General features: G+C 31.8%; 1 protein-coding gene across 3 annotated transcripts; it reads right to left on the bottom strand.

Moving 5' to 3' along the window:
* Positions 1–2,173: 2,173 nt before the first annotated feature.
* Positions 2,174–21,197, bottom strand: LOC142333468 (uncharacterized). Of its 3 annotated transcripts, none has more exons than XM_075380663.1 (8): positions 21,034–21,197; positions 19,868–20,128; positions 14,993–15,160; positions 13,505–13,775; positions 10,083–10,109; positions 7,725–7,927; positions 5,313–5,643; positions 2,174–3,033 (listed from the first exon to the last, which is right to left on the bottom strand). In XM_075380663.1, exons 2-8 carry the CDS (start codon positions 20,126–20,128, stop codon positions 2,273–2,275), a joined length of 2,022 nt encoding a protein of 673 aa, XP_075236778.1. In that variant the 5' UTR covers positions 21,034–21,197; the 3' UTR covers positions 2,174–2,272. The 3 variants fall into 3 exon arrangements, with proteins under 3 accessions (XP_075236778.1, XP_075236777.1, XP_075236779.1); XM_075380662.1 differs by having other exon boundaries at positions 5,304–5,643; positions 21,034–21,192; XM_075380664.1 differs by lacking the exon at positions 10,083–10,109 and having other exon boundaries at positions 5,304–5,643; positions 21,034–21,192.
* Between the last annotated feature and the right edge of the window lie 87 nt (positions 21,198–21,284).

Below are 21,284 nucleotides of genomic sequence, written 5' to 3'. Positions count from 1 at the left end.
AAACAAGCCGGAGTAACATGGTGAGTTAAATTAATTTTATTCAATTTTTTATGAAGTATTGATTTTAATTTTAATAATTTTTAACTGTATTTGCTTTTTTTTTACTTTCTGCCCTTTTCTATCAAAAATAAAAGAATGAATGTAGAAAAGTCTGAATTTGTACACTTCTGTTTTAACAAATATCAGAATGTGTATCAATAAAAGCATGGATTATGCCAAATGAGGTGGTGTATCGGGAAATAGAGCCTGTTACTGATACTATGCGGAAAAAAAGAATCTCTTTCTTTGGTCATCTCATAAGGACACTGGAAACAAGACAGTCAAGAAATATCAGTAGGATGGATCAAAGAGAAGATATGAAAGAATTGGGAATTTACCTGACCGACCTACAGGAATTTACCTAAAACTGAAATAATTACAAAGCTAAAAGACAAACATTAGATTTAAACAAAAGACCTACAAAATACAACGAAGAGGGTGTTTATAGATGAAGAAAGGAAAGCAAGATCTGAACGGATGAAGAAATACTGGGCAGCTCAGAAGAGTAAAATATATATATATTGTTACCACAAATATGTCTCAATTTAATATCGGTGGGTGACAATGGTAGCAGCTCAGATGTTAGCTGGAGAACAGTATACATGTGTGATGGTATAAGCGTCACTGTGCAGTTCTCCCACTATTCTCAGGCCATGCATGCTGCAATAAAAGAGCGTGCACGAGTAAATTTTTAATTTCATCATCAACCACCACCTGAAGAAGACCAAGAAGGAGATGATGGAAGAATACAGAAGTTCCCTGGCTGCCTCAGTGTGGTGGGACTTCCTGACAGCTGAGTTTCCTTTGCCTGTAGTAGATCTAAATTTTTATTGTTGGTATATAGCATCATCATTTTTGGTTTGAATGATAGTGTAAGGTATGGTTTTTTTTGTTCATTGCTTACTTTTTTAATGGTTTAATGGCATTTATTATATATTAACAGATTATATATATTAGGTTTTTTGCCAATTCTGAAATTGTTCAGATTTTTTTTTAATTTTAAAGCATTGTCATGCTTTATTTAATCATCTTGATCTTCAGGGACTGTTTGGCTGTTGTCATTCATTGGAATGTTACTCATCATGCCTGCAATTTTAGATTTCTATATGTCCTTAAGGTATTTGACTTATTCCATTTCTTGATGACTAAAATGAAGCTTGCAAAAGTTAGAGTATGAGGGTAAACAAATCAAAATGGTATGGTGTTAGAATAAGCAGGAAAGACTGCTGTGTGGAAAGTTAAACTTATGTTTATTGAGCTTTTGAGCTTGTAGCGCAGAATTATAAATGTCAGAAGGCAAGACACTGTAACAAATGAAGTATTAAGGAAAAGGAACCAGCTAGAAGTATTAAGGAAAAGGAACGAGCTAGGACATTGTATGGGAAGGTGTTTCAGTGGAGGCTTGGTGAATGAAAGGAAAGAAGAGTAGAGGAGGAAAGAAAATATTTCAAAAAATTTCAGATTATGGGATTATGTTATTTAAATGCAGAAACAGAGATTAGCAAAAGATATAACAAGGTGGAGAGCAGCAGTCATTCTGTAATGCAGAACACTATGAATGAATGAGTATAGACAAAAAATATTTATTTATATTGAAAAATATAAATGTTGATATTTTTAAGAATCAAAAATTCTTATTTATTTTAAACCGGTTAATGTTCAGTTTCAGTACTGTCTAAAAATCTGTATATCAATTAATTGATATGAGATGTTGATATTAATAGACTATAAACAGTATAATATTTAAGTTTTGTTTTTTTCTTTTTAATTTGTATTTTCTGATTGTTTCAGAGTTTGAAGAAAGAGAAAAATTTTAAATTGTTACGTGTTTTTTTGTAAATTTTGTTAAATTAAAGAAAAAGGACAATAAAATAGAAAGTTGAATTCGGAAAGAATGGGGTTTTTTTTTCTTTTGCCATTAAAAAAAATTAAGTAAGCTGCCAAACCATGACTACTCTCCATGGTTGCCACTTATCTTCCTGAGGCCTCATATATGTTACTGTGATATATATATATATATATATATATATACATATATATATATATATATATATATATATATATATATATATATATATATATATATCATATTTGAGAAGAATTTATTCTATTAATGAAAACATGAAATAGAAAATTAATGTAGTATAGCACAAAATAGCTGTTTTATTGCACTAAACTTTTTAATTTCAAATTTAGACTACATAGGAGATATTTTTTAGTCCCTTTTAAAAATTCACTCTTCACTCTTATCCTCATTTTGAATTATATCTAATGGTGGACAGAGAAAATGTCTTATATTACGTGGCATGACATAACCATTTTGCTTACCAGCACATTGCTTCATGTATCTAACTACAGCCAAAATTTGAGATTCTGGTACTTTTGGCCCGATTCCAGGAATGTGTATGAAAGAATTTTCAAAATTTTCTGGTTCAGAACTTATTGAATCGATGTCTTCAGTAGGAAATATATTAAAAAAACTTGGTGCATCTACATCTTTTTTTTCTTTGCCTTTTATTTTATCTACGACAGATTCAGATGATCCCTTTGAAGTTTTGTCTGTTTCTTTTTCTTCAATATGTCCCACCTCCATTTCTGTTTCAGATTCAATGCTTTCACTTGTTTCTGATGCTAATGCCTTTTTTCTCTTAATTAGCTTTTTTATTTTTTTTTTTACTTTTATCATTTCACCATTTTCATCTTCTTCATCCACTTCTTCATCGATTTCTTCTTCGACCCATTCTTCATCATCTTCCAGTTCAGTTACAGCTGGTTTTGCTAAAAGATTTATGTCTAATGTAATACTTTCAGATGAACTAGATTCAACATAATCCTCTTCATTTATGAATTCATCTTCACGATCATCTTCGACTTGCTGGTCTTCTTCTGCACCACCTTCTATTTCTTCCATTTCTCCAGCTTCGTTAAAATCTTTCTTTTTTTTCTTTCCTGTTTTTTTTCCTGTTTTCGATGATGTACTCCTATTTTCGGGTTCTGTGAACAGAAATACAATAATAAAAATAAATAATAAACTTTATTTAAATTTATTTATACATAAAATAAATAAAAATTACAGGAATGTTGTGCCAAAAAGTCATTGTCACAAGTTGCATTGTCATGATGCAGCATCCAGTTGTCTTTGACAGCTGGGGCAACTCTTTTGATGCAACTGATTCCTGGCCATTTAAAACCACCTAAAAATTTGGTTTGGGCTTGTTCATACACCCTTTTCAGTTGATTCTTTTTTTCCTTGAAAAAAAACATTCCTTTCAAAACAAACCATGTAACAATTGTTTTTCTTTTCCTTGACCAGTTTTGCTGGTGCAATCATGCATGTGTTGTTCATTGAACACATGCATGATTGCATGTGTTCAACATGTGTTCAGTGGGTTTCACCAGATTTTAGAAGCTCATAGATAGATCACACCCTTCTGATACAGACTTGCATGTGTTCAGTGGGTTTCACCAGATTTTAGAAGCTCATAGATAGATCACACCCTTCTGATACAGACCATTGTCTTCTTTTCATAGCGATATCGCCTTATCGATGGTTCACTTGGATTGTCATGATGCAGCATCCAGTTATCTTTGACAGCTGGTCTCATGTGGGCAACTCTTGATGTTAGCAGTCTTCCTGATGTGAGTGTGGATTGTCTGCAACTGATTTCCTAGCCATTTAAAACCACCTAAAAATTTGGTTTGGGCTTGTTCATACACCCTTTTCAGTTGATTCTTGAAAAAAAACATTCCTTTCAAAACAAACCATGTAACAATTGTTTTTCTTTTCCTTGACCAGTTTTGCTGGTGCAATCATGCATGTGTTCATTTTTCAGTAGGTTTCACCAGATTTTAGAAGCTCATTGATAGATCACACCCTTCTGATAGACCATTGTCGTCTTTTCATAGCGTTATCGCCTTATCGATGGTTCACTTGGAGTTACCCATGATCTTTTATGCTCTCAAAATTTTGGAGCACGTTTTATCAAGAGCATATCAAGAGCATGCTTGTAATATTTTACAGGCATTCGGTTCGATGTGATTCTGCAGCAGTTTTCTTTAAATGGTGTTTATATGTAAATCAATGCTGTTCACATGTAGTTACAAAACTTGACATGTTTCCCCCTAATTAATACTATGCTGTTATATGAAACAGTACATTGGTACAATGATGTGGTTTGATGGTACTACATTGACAGCTATATCTATATGGGTAAATTCCGGTTTCATATTTGCAGACCTGGCATAATTCATTTCACACTACAAGAAACTGGATTTTAGCTGTAACAAATTAAAGCTAATAATAAAAAAAGTATTGTATTTATTAGCTACATTGGATGATTAAGCCAAGTCTGTGACCAATCCAGGTAGTTAATGAATACATTGTTGGGGACTGTATTACTGTCAAGTGGTTTAATACGGTGAATAATTTAGAATAAATACAACACGTTAATTATATTTGGTATAATTATAATTCTGATCTAAGATAATTCACTCAAAATATGATGATTACTTAACATACATAGGAGAGTCAAAAATTATTCACATGTTTCCCAGATTTGATTCTACTGCGGTGGTCACATTATCAAAGTTTTACTTTGATAGCATTACTTTTCTGTTCGAAAAAACTATACCTGCTTTGCTAGCGGTGTGTGCATCAAAAGGAATATAAAGAGTACTGTTCTGCCCTGGTAGGAAGTGTGTCAGGGGCTGAAATTTATCAGGAGTTAATAATACAACTCTGGGAGAGCACTTTTCATGTAGAAGGGCGAGTAGAAAGTGACTGGAAAAATATAATTCACAAAGAAGTGAATTATGATTGTTGAATCTTTTAGTCTTTTCTAAAAGATAAATAATCTATAGAAAGATAAGATAATCTATAGAAATTGTACTGGCGACCATTGTTGATGTATCTATAAAGATAGTCATGATTCTGCCTACCAAATCACTCACAATCTGATGGACTTTAATGAAGTCTGTGTTTGTAATACACACACTTGCACATTTCTTGTACTTGCCCACATGCCTGTTGAAGTGCTGAAAATCCTTTCTACAGCCTGGATCTTGTATCTTCCTACTCGAAAGATTGGTCATTGATTTTCTACAGGTAAAGAATTGCAAAAAAACCTTCTTTTGAGGGAATACACGAGTTTGTGGAATGCTGTGTATTTACACTCTCTAAACATATACACTCTCTAAACATATAAATAAATTGGAAAAAGTAGTGTGGATAATTTTTGACTTTCCCTTGAAATTAGCGGTATTACCTTTCTCACCAGCTTCTGTTTTCTCCTCTAATGTTTTATCTCCTACTGCTAAACCGTCAGTTTCATCAACATCTTCACTAGCTTTTTTCATTTCTGATTCATCTTTCTCTTTAGCATAATCTGCAGACTCTTTCGTTATGGTTTCTTGTTCTATTTTTTTAGAATTCTCCTCATCTTCAATTGAGTCCTTTTCTTCCTGTACCTCTTCTACTTTTTCTTTCTTATTGAGTAAGAGTAATTCTTCTGTTGATTCACCTAAGTGTGTTATCTCCATTTCAATTTCATCTTCATCTATTTTTACTTCCATTTCAATTTTCTTTTCAGTTTCAACCTTCAACTCCTGTTAAACAAAAAAAAAATTAATAATGAGGTTTTTTGAAATATCCTGTAATTGTAGTTATTTTGTTTAATTTTTATGTCCTTTAATTCCTAAAATAAAGGAGAAATCTCATTTCAGCTCTTTTCAAATTCTTGTTCTTTTTCCAAAAGTACAATTTAAATGTTTAAGTGTAAGTACCATTTAAGAACAAAGCTTTATCTATAATTTAAATATGTGTTTTGCTGTGAAGCGACTGATTTTTTACAGGTGATTGAATTGACAGCACCTAATAACAGAAACCTTTTCTTTCATATTCAGTTTATATTCAGTTGTTAACTGAATTAAAATTACGTATGTATCAATGTCATTAAAACAAATAGTTCAACTCAAACAATTAGCCAACTAATAAATGTTCTAACTAAACAATAAAAAAAAAAAAAAAAAAAAATTTTTGACCATTGAAATTGGTAAGTATATGCATAATTTTCAATAATTGGGTTTTCTCAAATTTCCAATCACAATAGTAGTGAAATGAAAAATTTCCAGTCACAATAGTAGTGAAATGAACAATGTTTAATTATATAAAACTTTATTTTATCACTACTGTATGCTATTGAATTTTAGTGTGCATAAAAAAGAATGACCCTTTCAAAAACCTACACCTGTGCGACACGCATGCTCAGCGATTGATTGTACAGTTTGAAAGTGAACATCCTAGCGTATGTTTGAGTGAGGATCTCAAATGTACATAACCTTAGTCATAATATGGCGCCGAGTTGTGGGCTGGCGTTGTTAGATTTGCCAAGTACAGGGGTAAATTGGAATCCATCCAGGATGGTGTCCAGGGAGGCGGTTGAGGTGATTGCTGGATTCCCACCTGTAGACTTGATGATAATGCGGCGTCTAGAACTGAGAACACTCCCATTAGAGGAAAGAAAGTGGTGTGACTATTTAAGATTTCTGTTTTGACGGGTGTGTAACACGTGGGGTGGGTGTTCTGTTTTCTGCAGGTTCTTGTGTGTTGTTGTCGGCGTATGTATTTGATGTGCTGTATGTGTTGCTTCCAGTAGTGGTGTGTGACATTGTTGGATTGTTATGACTGTATGTATGGGCGGTTCCCCCTTCTGCTGATGAAATATCTTTATAAGCAGTCCCAGGAAGGGGGAAGCCAGAGGTGGAGGTTTAGTCGGTAGTGCGCAGGTTATAACTGGCGGAACCTGTTAGCGAGCCTGACACTGCTTAGGCGCCCATAAATGGGGTTCCTCTACCTCACCCTAGTCATAAACAACATGGCGTTTATGCAACACAACGTTCTGCATTATTTGGTGTTCTACAATCTAACAAATCGGAGTGGATAATTATGGTCACCATCAGCTAAGAACATTTGTCGATGGTATAAACAATTTGAAGATTTGCGACATATAAACAATTTATATAAGGAAAAGGACATGGGGACCACGTACTTCAGAGAAAAATGTACATCGAATGCAAGTGGCTTGGCTTTTCAGCGTAGCCGGAAAAAAGTCTTTGCTAAATTGATGCTTGCATATCACAATATTCTCGTTTGGATCGTCTTCACGTTCACCAAATGAGTGTTTTTTGTGTTGTGCAGTTTTGTCTACAAAAATTTATGGTACTCTGTAGTAATAGGGCATTTCTTATCTAGAGTTTCTGCAGGACTGGCTTTTTCTTCGCAACTAACTACTAATTGATTCTGGAGAATTTTTCAGGAAAATGGGTCTTTGCCACCAAATCGGCAGAACCGAGCGTATGGGAGCTTACGGCTTGTTACTACACTCTTGGCCCCCAAGATCCACAGACATTAAACTTAGTGACTTTTTCCTGTTGTAAAATAAAGTGTTTTTAATCCACCATTACCTACTGATTTGGATGAATCACAGCTGTAGTAGTAACTTTTGTTACTGAAAAGTGACTGCAACACATTAGGGAAATCAACGATGTTATTTGTGTAGCAGGTTGAGCGCATATAGTACATTTATAACTTTTAAACGAATGTAAAGTCTGGTAATTTTTTGTGATGCACTGTATTATATTCGTTCTAGTGTTTAAATAAATAGTGTTTAATTGTTAAAATAAATTACATCAGATTCTATATATCCAGGTGTTGTTGGTACTTGTTCAATATTTTCAAATGTAGCTAATCCTTGATCCGACAGTAAACCTTCTTGTGAAGGTTGAGGTGATTTAAATTTACGTCTAAAAGGCGGTTCAACATCTTCCCATACCATTAGTCCTGCTTCAGAATCTTTTGCCTCCGGATCCATTGATATAGTATCTACTTTTTCTGAAATTTAATATAAATACAAATATTTTTAAATAATAAAAATAAAAACAAATATTTTTAAATAATTAATTTAATGGGTTATTATTTTTGTATCTGACATTTCCTAAATTTACAATAAACGTGTGAGAGCACGCGTGCTTATGAACTTTACAATAAACGTGTGAGAGCACGCGTGCTTACGAACATATTAGTATAGATACGCTTTTATTTGCAATAAGTCTGTTGGAAATAGTAGTAGTCAGGATTTAGAGAAAATTAAATTAAAATGGGAGTTACACTACAACTCTTCAACATTATTTAATACAAAGAATGTATCGGTTATTAAAATTAAAAAAAAATGGGCGTGATCGAAATCTGTTCACAAAAGAGTAATAGTATCCATTCTTTGAACATGATTTTTGAATGAACTGTGTTTATAAGCTAGCGTGTGGACAATAGTTTTTCTCAGTTGACTTCCCATCTAAGCCTACATTGAGAAACTTCATTTCAATAATAATTTATATGTTTTTTTTTATCAGCATGACAAAATGTACAAACTTAATTAAAAATGACACTAAGTTCAGTTCACAAATCCCAACGTATAATCTATACAAATATTTTTTTTTATAGATTTTATATTATATTTTATTTTATATTATTTCAAGTTGAAATTATCAAAAAAAAATAATCCCATACTAGCTGATAGTAGATGTATGGATTTGAATATAAATACCACCATACCTTGACGCATGGTGGAACTCGTTTCGTACCATCCCCACATGCAGTACCTATTCTTTACTGCACAGTGGTATACTTCTATAACCTCTGATTTAATTGTTGTTGGTTGGATTAGCTCATTTGAACCGCTCTGAGCTGACTCTACCATCCCGGGTTTTGAGATAATGGTTTTCGTTATTATTCTAATGCACTTAAGTGTGTACCCTTATTATTTAATGTTTATATTAATATAATAAAACCGTCTTGTAAAACGATTGAGTTCTTATTCCAACCTATTAACCCATCTTTACTTAAGGCATGAGGTCAAAACTCATTATAATAAGAAATACTTTTTATTAAAATGCATGTTCACTTTTTATTAAAATACATGTTCTAACGTATCTATGACCTATACTTAGGTATCGACCAATTATTTTTATGTTCAATACAACCGTGCATCGGGGGTATTGGAGTATTGGCGAAACCGTGCTTCAAAGAGTTAAATGAGTTAGATAACCTTATAGATAAATTAGCTAATGTGTAGAATTACTTTGCAGTAACATATGTTTATATTTTATTCTAATTTCAATTAGAAACTGTAGTATCTATTAACAAAAAATTCATGTTCGATGTATATTCGAGAGGGTTCAAAGTGCTCGGGCCAGCTATTGTTATAAACTGCAGAAGATCCTGAGAAAATAAAAGAGCGTTAAAATTTCTCACTCTGAGAAAACTCATCTCCCTATATATTGAACTGTTAACAACTCAATGCTACTTTCAGAGGTACAAAGTAAAAATTTATATTTAATGTTTTAAATTAAAAGAATCGCACTGAGAAAAATATTTACAGAATTATTGTTAGATTCGATCTTTTGTTGAAGTTGGGATTGAGATTGATGTATATTTGACAAGTCATACTTTTTGTAAATTAATATGTTTATAAAAAGTAATGAATGGCAAAGGAAGCCTTCAGTAAAAATAAAAAAATTACTATATTGTAAAAGTCTGGACAAGAGTTAAGGAAATGTATGTGTGGAATGCCTTATAGTATGGAAGTGAAGCATGAATGATTATGAGGGATTGAATTGAGGCTTAAAAATTGTATTGGAAGTGTCGGAAGTTGAAAGAAACGAATCGCAAATAACCATATACAAAGAAAGTTTTGATCTGCGAAACTATCAATGGTGATGAAACATTTTCTCTCCATCACAAAACATTTTGTGGTTTTATATGATCTCTCGATTTTACAACACAGATTTTTTTCCCTTTGGGAATATTTTTAAAAATATAGTTTTTCAGAATAGTTCTTGTGCACCGGAAACAAATTTATGGTTCACAGGATAAAATTTATTGATCCGATTTATTTATTTTGTTTGTGAGAAAGCAGTTCAAATATAGATTTCAAAATTTGAGTTTGTTAATAGCTTGTGATATATTTATATTTAGAAGATGCCCTCACCTGATCTGTAGTTGTTAGATGATGCCACTGAATAAATAAATAGTTCATATATATATATATATATATATATTTAAATACATTGTACTGTAATGTCATTAAAATAATACAATAATACTTTAATAATAAAATAGTATAATACAGTATTTTTTGAGTACAGTAATTTACTGTATAACTCAACAAGAACCTAACCTGTATTTTTGCATTAAATGTGAGTCTCATTTTACGCGATTTAATTATACGCGTAAATTTTCCGAAACGTAATACCCGCGTAACTAAATAAATCTAAAAGTAGAAATACAATCGAACCAAACTTAACCTAGGCAAACTCTCAGCGAGCGTAGGTTAAGTTCAGTTAGATTTTATTTATTTATTATGTAAAGTTAGATTATAATTTTAATATATTTATTTTCTGCTTTCAGTAGCGTCATAACACAACTGACTTTCACAGTGATTTTCAATAGTAATTTTAAATTTTGGAGACAGGAATTAATAATTGTGGGAAGAATTAATAATTGAGAATAGAACAGGTGTTACAACACATTGCACATTCGTTTTCAGGCCAAAAATTACTGTACAGTGACTGCATTCTGTGAAACACGTAAACTAGACAAGGTGAATCCTACTTCATAAACATTTCCAGTTTGTCTCTGCCATAGTTAAGATTCAATTTTTTTCTTCAGATATTCTTAAGGGTATCTCTTACCGCACATGATCATGTCTTAAATCATATCAAAACCAGGCGGCATATAATCTTGCGTATATCTTCCGAAAAAAATTTGATGAATTATTCCTCTTGAAACATTCTATCGCATTTATGAAGACTTCGGCGACGAGTACCTGTCTGTGAAATTGGGCGTCCAGATCTATTATTCTAGTTCAGGCTTCTCTTGTCGCTTTCAAACAGGTTAACAGCGGCTTAATATTTCTGCATTAAATGAAACGTATCTCCACACGCTTGCACAGATTCGAATTCACTTTTCGCGGGATAAGATAGAATTTGATGTTCTTTCTCCGGTCTGTAGCATTAACCCGAAAACCATTTCCCCACTGCCAATATGACAAGATCATCTTTCCTGACACGTTTAGCCTAGGGCACGCAGTGTTTCCAAACTTTAGATAAAAATAACTCTATATCGCTCGCTTTTTTGTGAAAAAATTATTCACAATCAAATATTACGTTAAAAATATTCATATTTTTAACGTAATATTTGATTGTGAATAATTTTTTCACAAAAAAACGCTTCTTTCTTGTAAAGTAGAAATATTTGATTATACATTATACCGATTTCATTAAGAAAAATATCTTTTCACCCGCCTATGAAAATCGTGATAAAATTTTCCACTAAATTGCCGATATATGTTTTTTAAATGTAATTTTTTTACGAATCGCATAGCACACCACGATCCGGTCAGCAATTCGAAATTTACTTCATCCAAAGTTTGATACTTTCAGTTAAATTTTTATCGCTTACCAGTTAATAGAGTCGCCTGGGTAAATTTACCTAAACATCTTTGCAAACTTCATCAAGCGCAGCGGTAAAAACAACCGGATCAACTAAGTTATTCGTGAGCATTAAACAAGCATCGGTGCGTAAATATTCAAATAACAGATGAAATAATATGAAAACCAGATTTTCAATCAAATAACTAAGCTACGACAGCGCCTGTCGTAGCTCAGTTATTTGAGTCGATAATCAACAGTTAGCAAAAATAGTCATCTTTCTGTTGTTAGCTGTTAATTCATTTATAATGACCGCTATAATTCATGAACCCGTCAAGTGTGAAGTAAGAAGAGTAATCCGACTTTAGAACAAAAAATGGCGGCTGAAATTCACAGCCAAATTTGTGACGTTTACAATAATATTGAACAAATTCGAGAAACCGGCTCTAGATCGTGTCATAATTATCTTTGATGTTTTATTACTGAAATATTGGATATAAAAAACCGTGTTTCAAATGAGTGCCGAAGGTATAAACGGACACACTCGAGAAAAAATATCTTGCTGCAGAGCATGAATTTTTGCGTCGTTACGAAAATGGAGGTGATTGACCGTATTTCTTATTTAAATGTTAGTGGTGAAAGTTCGGGCAGCCGTGTGGAAATTGCCAAGAGGCAGGGAGGCCTAGGTATTTGGGATGCGGTTGCGAGCCGGACCGGTACCGGAGCAGAACGGCGATCACAATGCACCGAATCTAAATTTCGAAGAGTTGCCCATCTCCCGCCTGCGAAAGAGGCTTCAGAGCCTGGCGATGGAAGCTCGGCAGCTGGAATGGCATATCACGTTTAAGGAAAGACACTTGTATAAATTATTAATAGATTCGGAGGGATGGTATGCCTCGAGCTCGTTTTTAAGGGCAACGGGGTGCCCAGGTGCTTATCAACCGCGTCAATTTGAACCAATATCTGTTTCGGTTCCGCCTGGCAGCTGATGAGCTGTGCGTGTGTGGGGAGGTCCAGTCAGACGAACACCTGATGTTTGACTTCCCTCCTCTGTGGGAGGGGGAGGTGTCAGAGACCGGGCCGAATAGGGCGACTGAATGGGGTGGTGGGGAGAGAAATGCCAGACAAACCGATTATTCGAACGTCGAGACAAAGTAGCAAATTAATGCGATTGGCGGCATTCAGCATCTCCTAACCGAACAAGTTGAATTCGGTAAAGAAGCTTATAGCTTCCGTTTTTTTAAGACAAAAAGGATATCTTGCTGTCGAATTTGGTAATCGCGGAACTACTGTGAATGCCAATACGTACAGCGAGACGTTAAAAATCTTAAGAGTTGTAAAAACAAAGAGACGAAGGATACTATTCTGCTTTATATGACAAATCGGGCAGCGAGGGGATTGAAAAATCTTCAATCACCCACCACCATGTAGCCCTCTGCCTTCGCTCCTGGCGATTATTTTATTTTTCTTTACATTAAACGGCGGTTTGCATCACAAAGGTTTGATGATGACTACGAATCGGAAAACGGCGGTAGTGGTGGTTTAAATCATTGGCGGGGAAATTTCTTGAAGAAGAAATGAAGGAGCTGGTGAATCGCTGTGAAAAATGTACTGACGTTGAAAGCAGCTATGTAGAAAATAGCAAATAAATGCTTTTACATGCATAATAAAGTTTGTTCATATTTTTCAGTTTTTTTATTTCAAAACCGATCTTCCTTTAAAAACACATATTTTTTTTAATATCTTAGTTATGTTTTTAATCTAATTTTAAGAAATAATGTTTTTGTGAAGCAGAGATCTCTACAAAAAAGTATTAAACATTAGAGAAAAAAATAATAAAGCTGCCAGTAGCAAGTAAATTATTTTATTTAGTTTTATAATAATTATATTCTGCTGCTGGGATGTTATATGCTGGAGTGTCTGTTAAAAGATTCTAATTAGATTATTATTATTTGTATTTGTTAAAAGTAAAATATTATACCTTCATCTTTCTGAGAATCTGTTGTATAACTGATCGAGTAAGTAGGTTTTGCAGCAGCAGAAATTGGTATTGCGTAAGACTCTGTAGCAACAGAACCTCTATAGTGAAGAGTTTGCAGCTCATCATTTTCATCGGATGTTACGACTCCACAATTTAAACGTCCAAGGAACTTGAATAACGCCAAAAAAATTTCAATGTCTATTGTTGCCGGACCACCTTCTGCATCATTCGTCAATAATTCACAAACAAGTATCATGGTTTGAGTCAGAGACTTTTATTTTTCATCGAAATAGTCCATTATGTTCATGTAAAAAGAAAAGAAGCTAGTGTAAACAAAACAAATAATTTTTAAAACGACATGCAAGTAAATTTACCAGGGGAAAGACCACTTTATCGTTACAAATGCTTCTATGAGATTTTACAATAAATATCTATGACTTTGACAGAGAGATATCCTCTGTAGAGGGCAGCTGTAGCCTTACTCCAACCATTCCTACTGTATTTAGATCCGTAGTGATGTCTTTCTTGGCTGAAAGATGCCTCTCCAGTAGAGGCATAATCAAGGTAGAAGACTAACATATAATTGAATTAAGACGATAATAACAATACAGATTTACGGAAAATTGTTTTAATGAAAAACGAAATTTAAATTTTTAACGAGTTAACAACAAACTAAAATTTGCATCTACTGTTTTCAGGGATAATTTAAATATACTCTTAAAACAATATACAAAACTAGTACAGTACTAATAAACAGTAAACAATATTATTTTGTAGATTCGAATAATTGAAATATATTTTTGTAGGTTGTGATTATACTTTTTTGCACTCTAGTTCAAACGGTTTTACATTCCGGTTCCAGTCTTGCTGGAACCCATACAGCGAAAAACAACGTTTCTGCTACCCGAGTTCTTTGGGTAGAAAGTAATTTCCTGTGATCCACGGGCACTTAGATCGCTAGATATAACTCCCGTGGATTTTTTCTTTGGGTTTATTTAAAAAGAAAAACCGTTCAAAAATAATCCTCGCATAATCGATCGACCCAAACGTAACATTGAAGACGAAATATCACATATCAACGTTACAGTTAATCCCAACGAGGCCTGGCTTATTACAATAAGTTAGAGGACGAAAGACGATTCCCGTTAAAGCCCATCAGGACTAGGAACGGGAGGAGTGTGGCGACCGGAAGCGTCACAAGTCAGTGTCTTCCCCTACGGTGTTGGGATGTTACATGTCGCGAGCTCGCACAAGGTCACATGAACACAACCTACGCGGGCGAATATAACTAAAGACTGGAGAGATGAAACGTGATGAAATTTTGTAAACACACTCATCAGACGTCGTACTGCATAGTTCCTTGGTTGTCCGACAGATGGTACTACTTGTATCGACTACAGAAATTAATTCAGGAACTTTTCAAACCTGCTGAGTACAGACCTTTATCTATCTATATATGTACATATTTTTATTTTTATATTTACTTACGGGACATAAGTATCCGGCTGAAACCGACACAAAATTAAGCCATTGTATTTTGTCCCTTCGGACACCAACCAGTTTCAAAATCTCTTGTAATGCTTCCATTTTAAGTCCAATTCCCATCCATTGTTCTGCAATATCCTTTTCAGTGACAATGCCCTTTTTATTTCCAAACTATACAGATAAACAGTAATACATAAATCATCTAAACATAATAATACTATTTATTTTTTTCACAATCCTTCTTTCCTCAACAGTCATTTTTAAATTAACTTACATAGTTATTCGGTTTTTAGTTCTAACCTTTACGATAGAGTAGTAGTATCTTTTGACTTTCATCCGGTTAAATTTTAATCAGTTTGATGCATTCCGGATGCTCCAAATTCATTAAAAAGAATAACTGAAACATTGAACTTGCCTGCAGTAGCCAATCTGAATAAATAACCTGTCATATGAATATAAAGTAATAATAAACATAAGTAAATGGATATAACTGTTCATTTACAATACGTGCCACCGGTGTGACACTTGTAACTAGCTCCAGGATGAAACCTGGCTGTAAAAAATTCTTTCTGTATAAAACATAAAAACTAGATGTAAATGAAAAAAACATAAGCTTACTGAACACCAGTTTTAAACTATAATTTAATATAGTACAGATATAATTCTCTCTAAATGTATAAAGATCATAATAAAGCAGTCTTCAAAATAAGAACTACACAAAAACGTGAAAAATAATACTTTAAATTTCACTTTTTTTGGAAAGCCTTATAAATAAAAACAACCTCCTAAATATTACAAACTCTTAATTTGAAGTCCTTTTTTGTTTTTGTTTTATGAATTATTTCACCACAGAAGCTTATAGAGAAGCTTGTATGTGAGAATATAGAAAAGCTATATTTTGTAGCATATAAAAAATGTCACGCCTGACCAGGATTCAAACCTGGTACCTCCAGATGAATGGCTGAGACACTACCACTCTGTCACGGAGATCGAAAAGTTTTATCTAACTATATTTAAAAAAATATGATTACCCTTGTGGTAAGTCCATTTACTAGGGATACAAACTTAAAAAAATAAAAAGGATAATTAATAAATAAAGCTTTTATTCTGATCGATAAATAGTAATAGATTAAACAGATCATGTCATTATAAGCAAAAATCTGTTGTTGATATCACATTACTTCCTTGTACGCATGTTAAATTACATATATTTTTTATTTAAAATTTTTTTTTTATTACTGAATTATTATTTATTTTATATTGTTTTACAATCGCAGGTTAATAGTTAGTTATTAATAATACATCAATATATTTAAATTAAAAAAAAAAAAATTTTCTAGTTTTTTTTTTTTTTTTTTTTTTTTTTTTTTTTAATTTAAATAAAATGAAGTCTGATTCAAACCAATGTACCTTCCCCTTGTAAGATCCAAGTATTTCATTAAGTACAATATTATTTGGGTATAACTCTGGAACCCATGAAAATAAGTACCACTTACGATATATAGTTGAAAAGCTGTCACAATGAGGGCTTATTACTGCAGTTAAGAAAAAGTCCAAAATCCAAATGTTTGGGATTTTGAACTTTTTTTGGACACTTTTGGTCCATTCAATTGCATTCAAAAAGGGAGGTGCACAACTAGATGTTACAAAAGTTTTAAATCCAAAATTTCAAAATTATACAGCTAATAATTTTTGAGTTATGAAAGATACATACATATAATACACATGTGTACATACATATGTACGTATGTACTTTGTACAAAAAAGTAAAAAAAACAAAATAAAAAATATAAATTATAAGATAAAAATTAGATGTGATTAAACTTCATATTATTTATATAAACATTAAATAATCTTGAACTGAGTATTTTAAATATAATTCACAATTCCGAAGTTGCTTTTGAAAGTATTTTGAGCACATATTTTGTACACACTGAACAGGATGAAAGAAAATCAGTCTTTTTTTATGAGTATTAATTAAAATTTCATCTACTTGTAACATAGTAATACTGTTTTCGTAAAAGAAAATTGGTGGAAAGAACTTTCAGATGGTTCAGTATTTAATAAACCTGGTAACAGAAGCATAATAAGCCATTCATTCTTATAAGCCAATTGTGTTGAATTGAGTAAAATGAGTTTGTTTCATTGTCTGATTTGGTAGAAGTGGATGTTGTTATTTAAGAATAAGCGACTATTACTTTAAGCAAAAAAAGTACAAGTTAACATATTTAATTTTCTAAATATCGATCTAAACATAATTCATATTTATGGGCCCAGATAATGATTAAACATCTTTGTATCTTAAAAACTCATTCTGACATTTGAGATAGCCCAAGAGATTATATACTTTAGGTGGGAATATACATTAAGCTTACAATTTTGTTTAGGTGCTTCAAAGCAAAACAGTATGGTTTAATTTTGTTACAAACCTAATTAATTTAGTCGTACCAAGAGAACTTGTCATCTGATAAAACATATTGAAATTTTGCTTTATGGGCATCAGAAATACTATTGTTATGATTAATGGGAATTCTATCTACATGATCAATAATGTTACAACTACCTGAGGAGCACAATGCAAAGGTTTTTATTCATATTTAAAGTTGGACAGTTACAATCTATCCGGTGAATAATTTTTTGAACCGTGCAGTATTATTTCCGATTCCTTTTAAATAATATTTTCAGATGAAGATACAATTATGTTGTCTACAAAAATGGTTACAATGAATTGCTCAACATTTTGTGGCAGTTCATTAATAAAAGTAAAAAAAACGTGGAACTGAGAATTCCCTTAGGCACTCTGTGTTCTGCATCTTGAAGTGAGTACCTAAATTTTACATTTATATTCTCATCGAAAGATTTTAACTATTTATTTATGGTTGGTAAGATAAGAAAAATTATTAGCAGCTCTCTGATACCATAGCTACTAAGTTTTTCATGTAAAAAATGAGGAATTTAATCGATCGCTTAACTGAGATCGCAATAAATTGAAAATCTATTTATTTTTTTATTTATGCAATCAAATATAATAATTAAAATATAAAATAATAGAATCTATGACAGTTTCTTTTAAAAAACTAGCATAAATCCCCCTAAATACTTAAAATGGAAATTTTAACATCCTCATTATCAACAGAAAATATAAATACTGACTGATACAATGACAAAACCATTTGTCCTTTGTTTGAAAAATATAAATATTGGTGTCATTTGACATAAAAGAAAATAAATTATTTAATTCCCCTCTGCTACGTATGACATAAAGAGACTATTACTGAGCAAGAGTTGAGACTGTTGTGTAAGATTATAATTAAATTTTTTAACCCATTTTCATGAATTTTGTGTGAAAATACTTTCAAATATCAGAATGTCATCTGGCTACATTAAAATTTCATTTCATTGGATATAACAATCAATCCTAAGCAATATGTATACAAAAAAAATTCAAAATATGTAGGAAGTAGGAATGTAATTTTTTTTCATTCTCCATAAAAGTTATCTGAAACAAAACTTATAACTGCCAGAGGAAGACCTTTCTCTAAAAAATAAAATTTAAATCAAGCCATTTGATCTTGCAGAAGGCTTAAACATAAATAAAAAAATATGGCAGGTTGAATTGAGTTATTTCTTTCTTTGGTTAAAACTGATTAAAAAAAAAAATGGTTACAACTTTTCCCTTAATCGGTGAAAGCATAATCAAATTACTAAGAGTTTGAGGTTATATAAAAGTGTACAGGTACATTAGAAGAATTTGCACAACTTTTTGAACAGAACTTTTGTCCAGTTAATCTCATAACTGTAAGGGAGGTAACTTCCAGCCGATATTTTTGATTTATCCTTTATTTTCTTGAAAACTACCCACATTGGACTTCAGAGAACAATATTTATAAAGAAGATTGGAACTGCTGTATCTTAATGTAAAACTAGCAGAAGGCTTTTCTAAAGAGCCATTAGAAGTGCAAAAATTAAACATAACATTTATTTTTCTAAGGATTTTGTATAAGTTGCATCCACTGTGTATGTGTTTTTTAAATTTACATTTTAGAAGGGATTATGAGGCGTGAGTTTATCTTAAAGACAGATCAACCATTAGGTTTACTTTGTTTCTGATGTCTTTGGACAGACAGAAAACAGAGTCCTCGAGTCAGTTCACATTCAGCCAGATTACAAGCTTGGACTCCTCCGGGCATCCTCAGCATATATGAATTAACAGGCCCAAATACTCGTGAAACAAATAATGGGCGTAAAGGATCAATGATAATGAACAGGTATTGGTGGTGAGAAAAGATGATTTATCACAGAAGAAAACACAATACGAGAGGAACAATTTCAATTGGATAAATACTCAGAATTCCCATGTCAGCAGGTGTTCATTTTACGCACAACTTCTCAGAAGATTGTTGCATTTATACTCAGATGAAAATAGCATGTTATTACTACTTTTCATTGATCAGCTTAATTGTACACCAAAATTTCTTTTTCTTGAGTAATTAAGCAGCCACACAATTAGTAGGTGTTGGGTTTCTAAAAGAAAAACCTTGTCCATGCTTGGACTTGTTTAGCATGAGGAATATCCACCAAATTTTAAACCTTTCAGTCAGAGTACACTGAAGGTTTTAGTCAGTCCTGTACTTATATAAACCTAATTCAATAGCAAACATTTTTTTAAATTATTTTGAAAATTTTTGACAAGAGAATGATTAATCCTATGAAATGAAGAATAATTTTACTTCACTATCAGTATTATAAATAAATTATATTTATATAAAGTATTATAAACAATCAATTTAATTTGAAAATATAGATTTCATGACTTAATTCTTCACATTCTAATCAAATACATATTATTCCAAAATGAGCTTTTGTTTAATATCATACCTGATTAATAAGAACTTTCAAAAATCCAGGGGTGAGTCCAGATGGTGTTGTGATTGGTGGATATTCAATTCTTTCTTTTACTGGTGGAGTCTTTCCATTAGCAAGGGCTCGAAAGTACATTGCAGACCAAAAAAGTAAATCAGCAGGTTGAGTTCTAATTGCTGCCTTAGCATATTGTTTTAAAATATATGGTAAGTTTAATGGAACCTTTATCTGTTGTGAACAATATAAAACCTCATTAGCAGTCTGGGCATCCACCATCTGAAATAAAATATTATCAGTAATTAGGTAAAAAGGTACATCTCATTCATTCAATTAAAATTGAAATGCATTACACAAATAATAGTAGTATTAATTGCTGTATACCAAAACACATATAAAATATTTAAAAACAAACTATACTAAAATTACAAAATAAAACCTTTATTTTTTAATAGCACACTCACTGGCATTCCTATACAAAATAAAACATTTTTATATATGTAAACAAATTTTAAATTAAAAAAAAATTAATACAGCATGGGCTTCAGAATAAAACAAAAAATATTGTAATTAAAAGTAATATAATATATAAAATGAATACTCTGATAGCTCATTCTTCTATATAGGACAAACAGGATGCAGCTTTGAAAACATAATTAATAGCAGCAATACCAGTTGCTAAAGACAGGCCAAATTAGGTGACAGAAAATCTTATCACATCAATTTAAATTACTGTAAAATTATTAAGTTTAATTTGGTTTGTTTTTGAAATGTTTAAAGTAATTTTTGTCATTGATGACCATAAATTAAAATATAAATGTAATGAATTAATCACATTTTAAAATTATAAACATATATTAAAGTTACTGGGTTAAATTTGTCAATCTGATATTAATGAATAATAAAAATAAGAGAAAATTGACCAGTTACAAAAAATCGTGTGTAATGATCATTATATCCTCCAAATCCTGATATTTTTGCTAAGTGTCTTATCAGTTGAAATATTTATTATTCAATAAAATGAATTTTCTTTTTAATTAAAAAAAATCTTACAAACATCAGAAATTTTATTAAAATATTGCTAAATAAAAAATATTTAATTTCTTTCAAATATATTAGTACAAGTATAAATTACAGAAATATAATGAAATGTTACTAAGTACAAAACACTTAAACATACTTACACTAAAAAATTGTTGTTTACTTGATTTTTGATTTTTTGTTGAGAGAATGATATTAGAAAATCAAGCAGAAGCCAGTGCTACCTTGAACAAGAGTTTATTTGAACAATATCATTGATGTTTTGCTTGTTGCTACACTGTCGCCAAGGTAACAGAAGCTCTTGCGTGTTCGATAACGGATATGTTCGTGCGCTATACGTTGCATTAAGTAGTTAAAAATATTATCTACATCATCGTTTATAGATGCAGATGTA

The sequence above is a fragment of the Lycorma delicatula genome, chromosome 12 (genome assembly GCF_047948215.1).
Source record: "Lycorma delicatula isolate Av1 chromosome 12, ASM4794821v1, whole genome shotgun sequence".
In the NCBI taxonomy this organism is placed as follows: Eukaryota; Metazoa; Arthropoda; class Insecta; order Hemiptera; family Fulgoridae; genus Lycorma; species Lycorma delicatula.
This window is presented reverse-complemented; position numbering and strand designations above follow the sequence as displayed.

Coding starts and splice junctions, on each gene's coding strand:
- LOC142333468 (XM_075380662.1), bottom strand. CDS start 20,128: ATGGTGGATGCCCAGACTGCTAATGAGGTTTTATATTGTTCACAACAG. Junction 15,161..19,867: donor TGAAAGTTCTTATTAATCAG/GTATGATATTAA, acceptor TTATCTGTATAG/TTTGGAAATAAAAAGGGCAT. Junction 3,034..5,303: donor AACAGAAGCTGGTGAGAAAG/GTAATACCGCTA, acceptor TTCTGTTCACAG/AACCCGAAAATAGGAGTACA.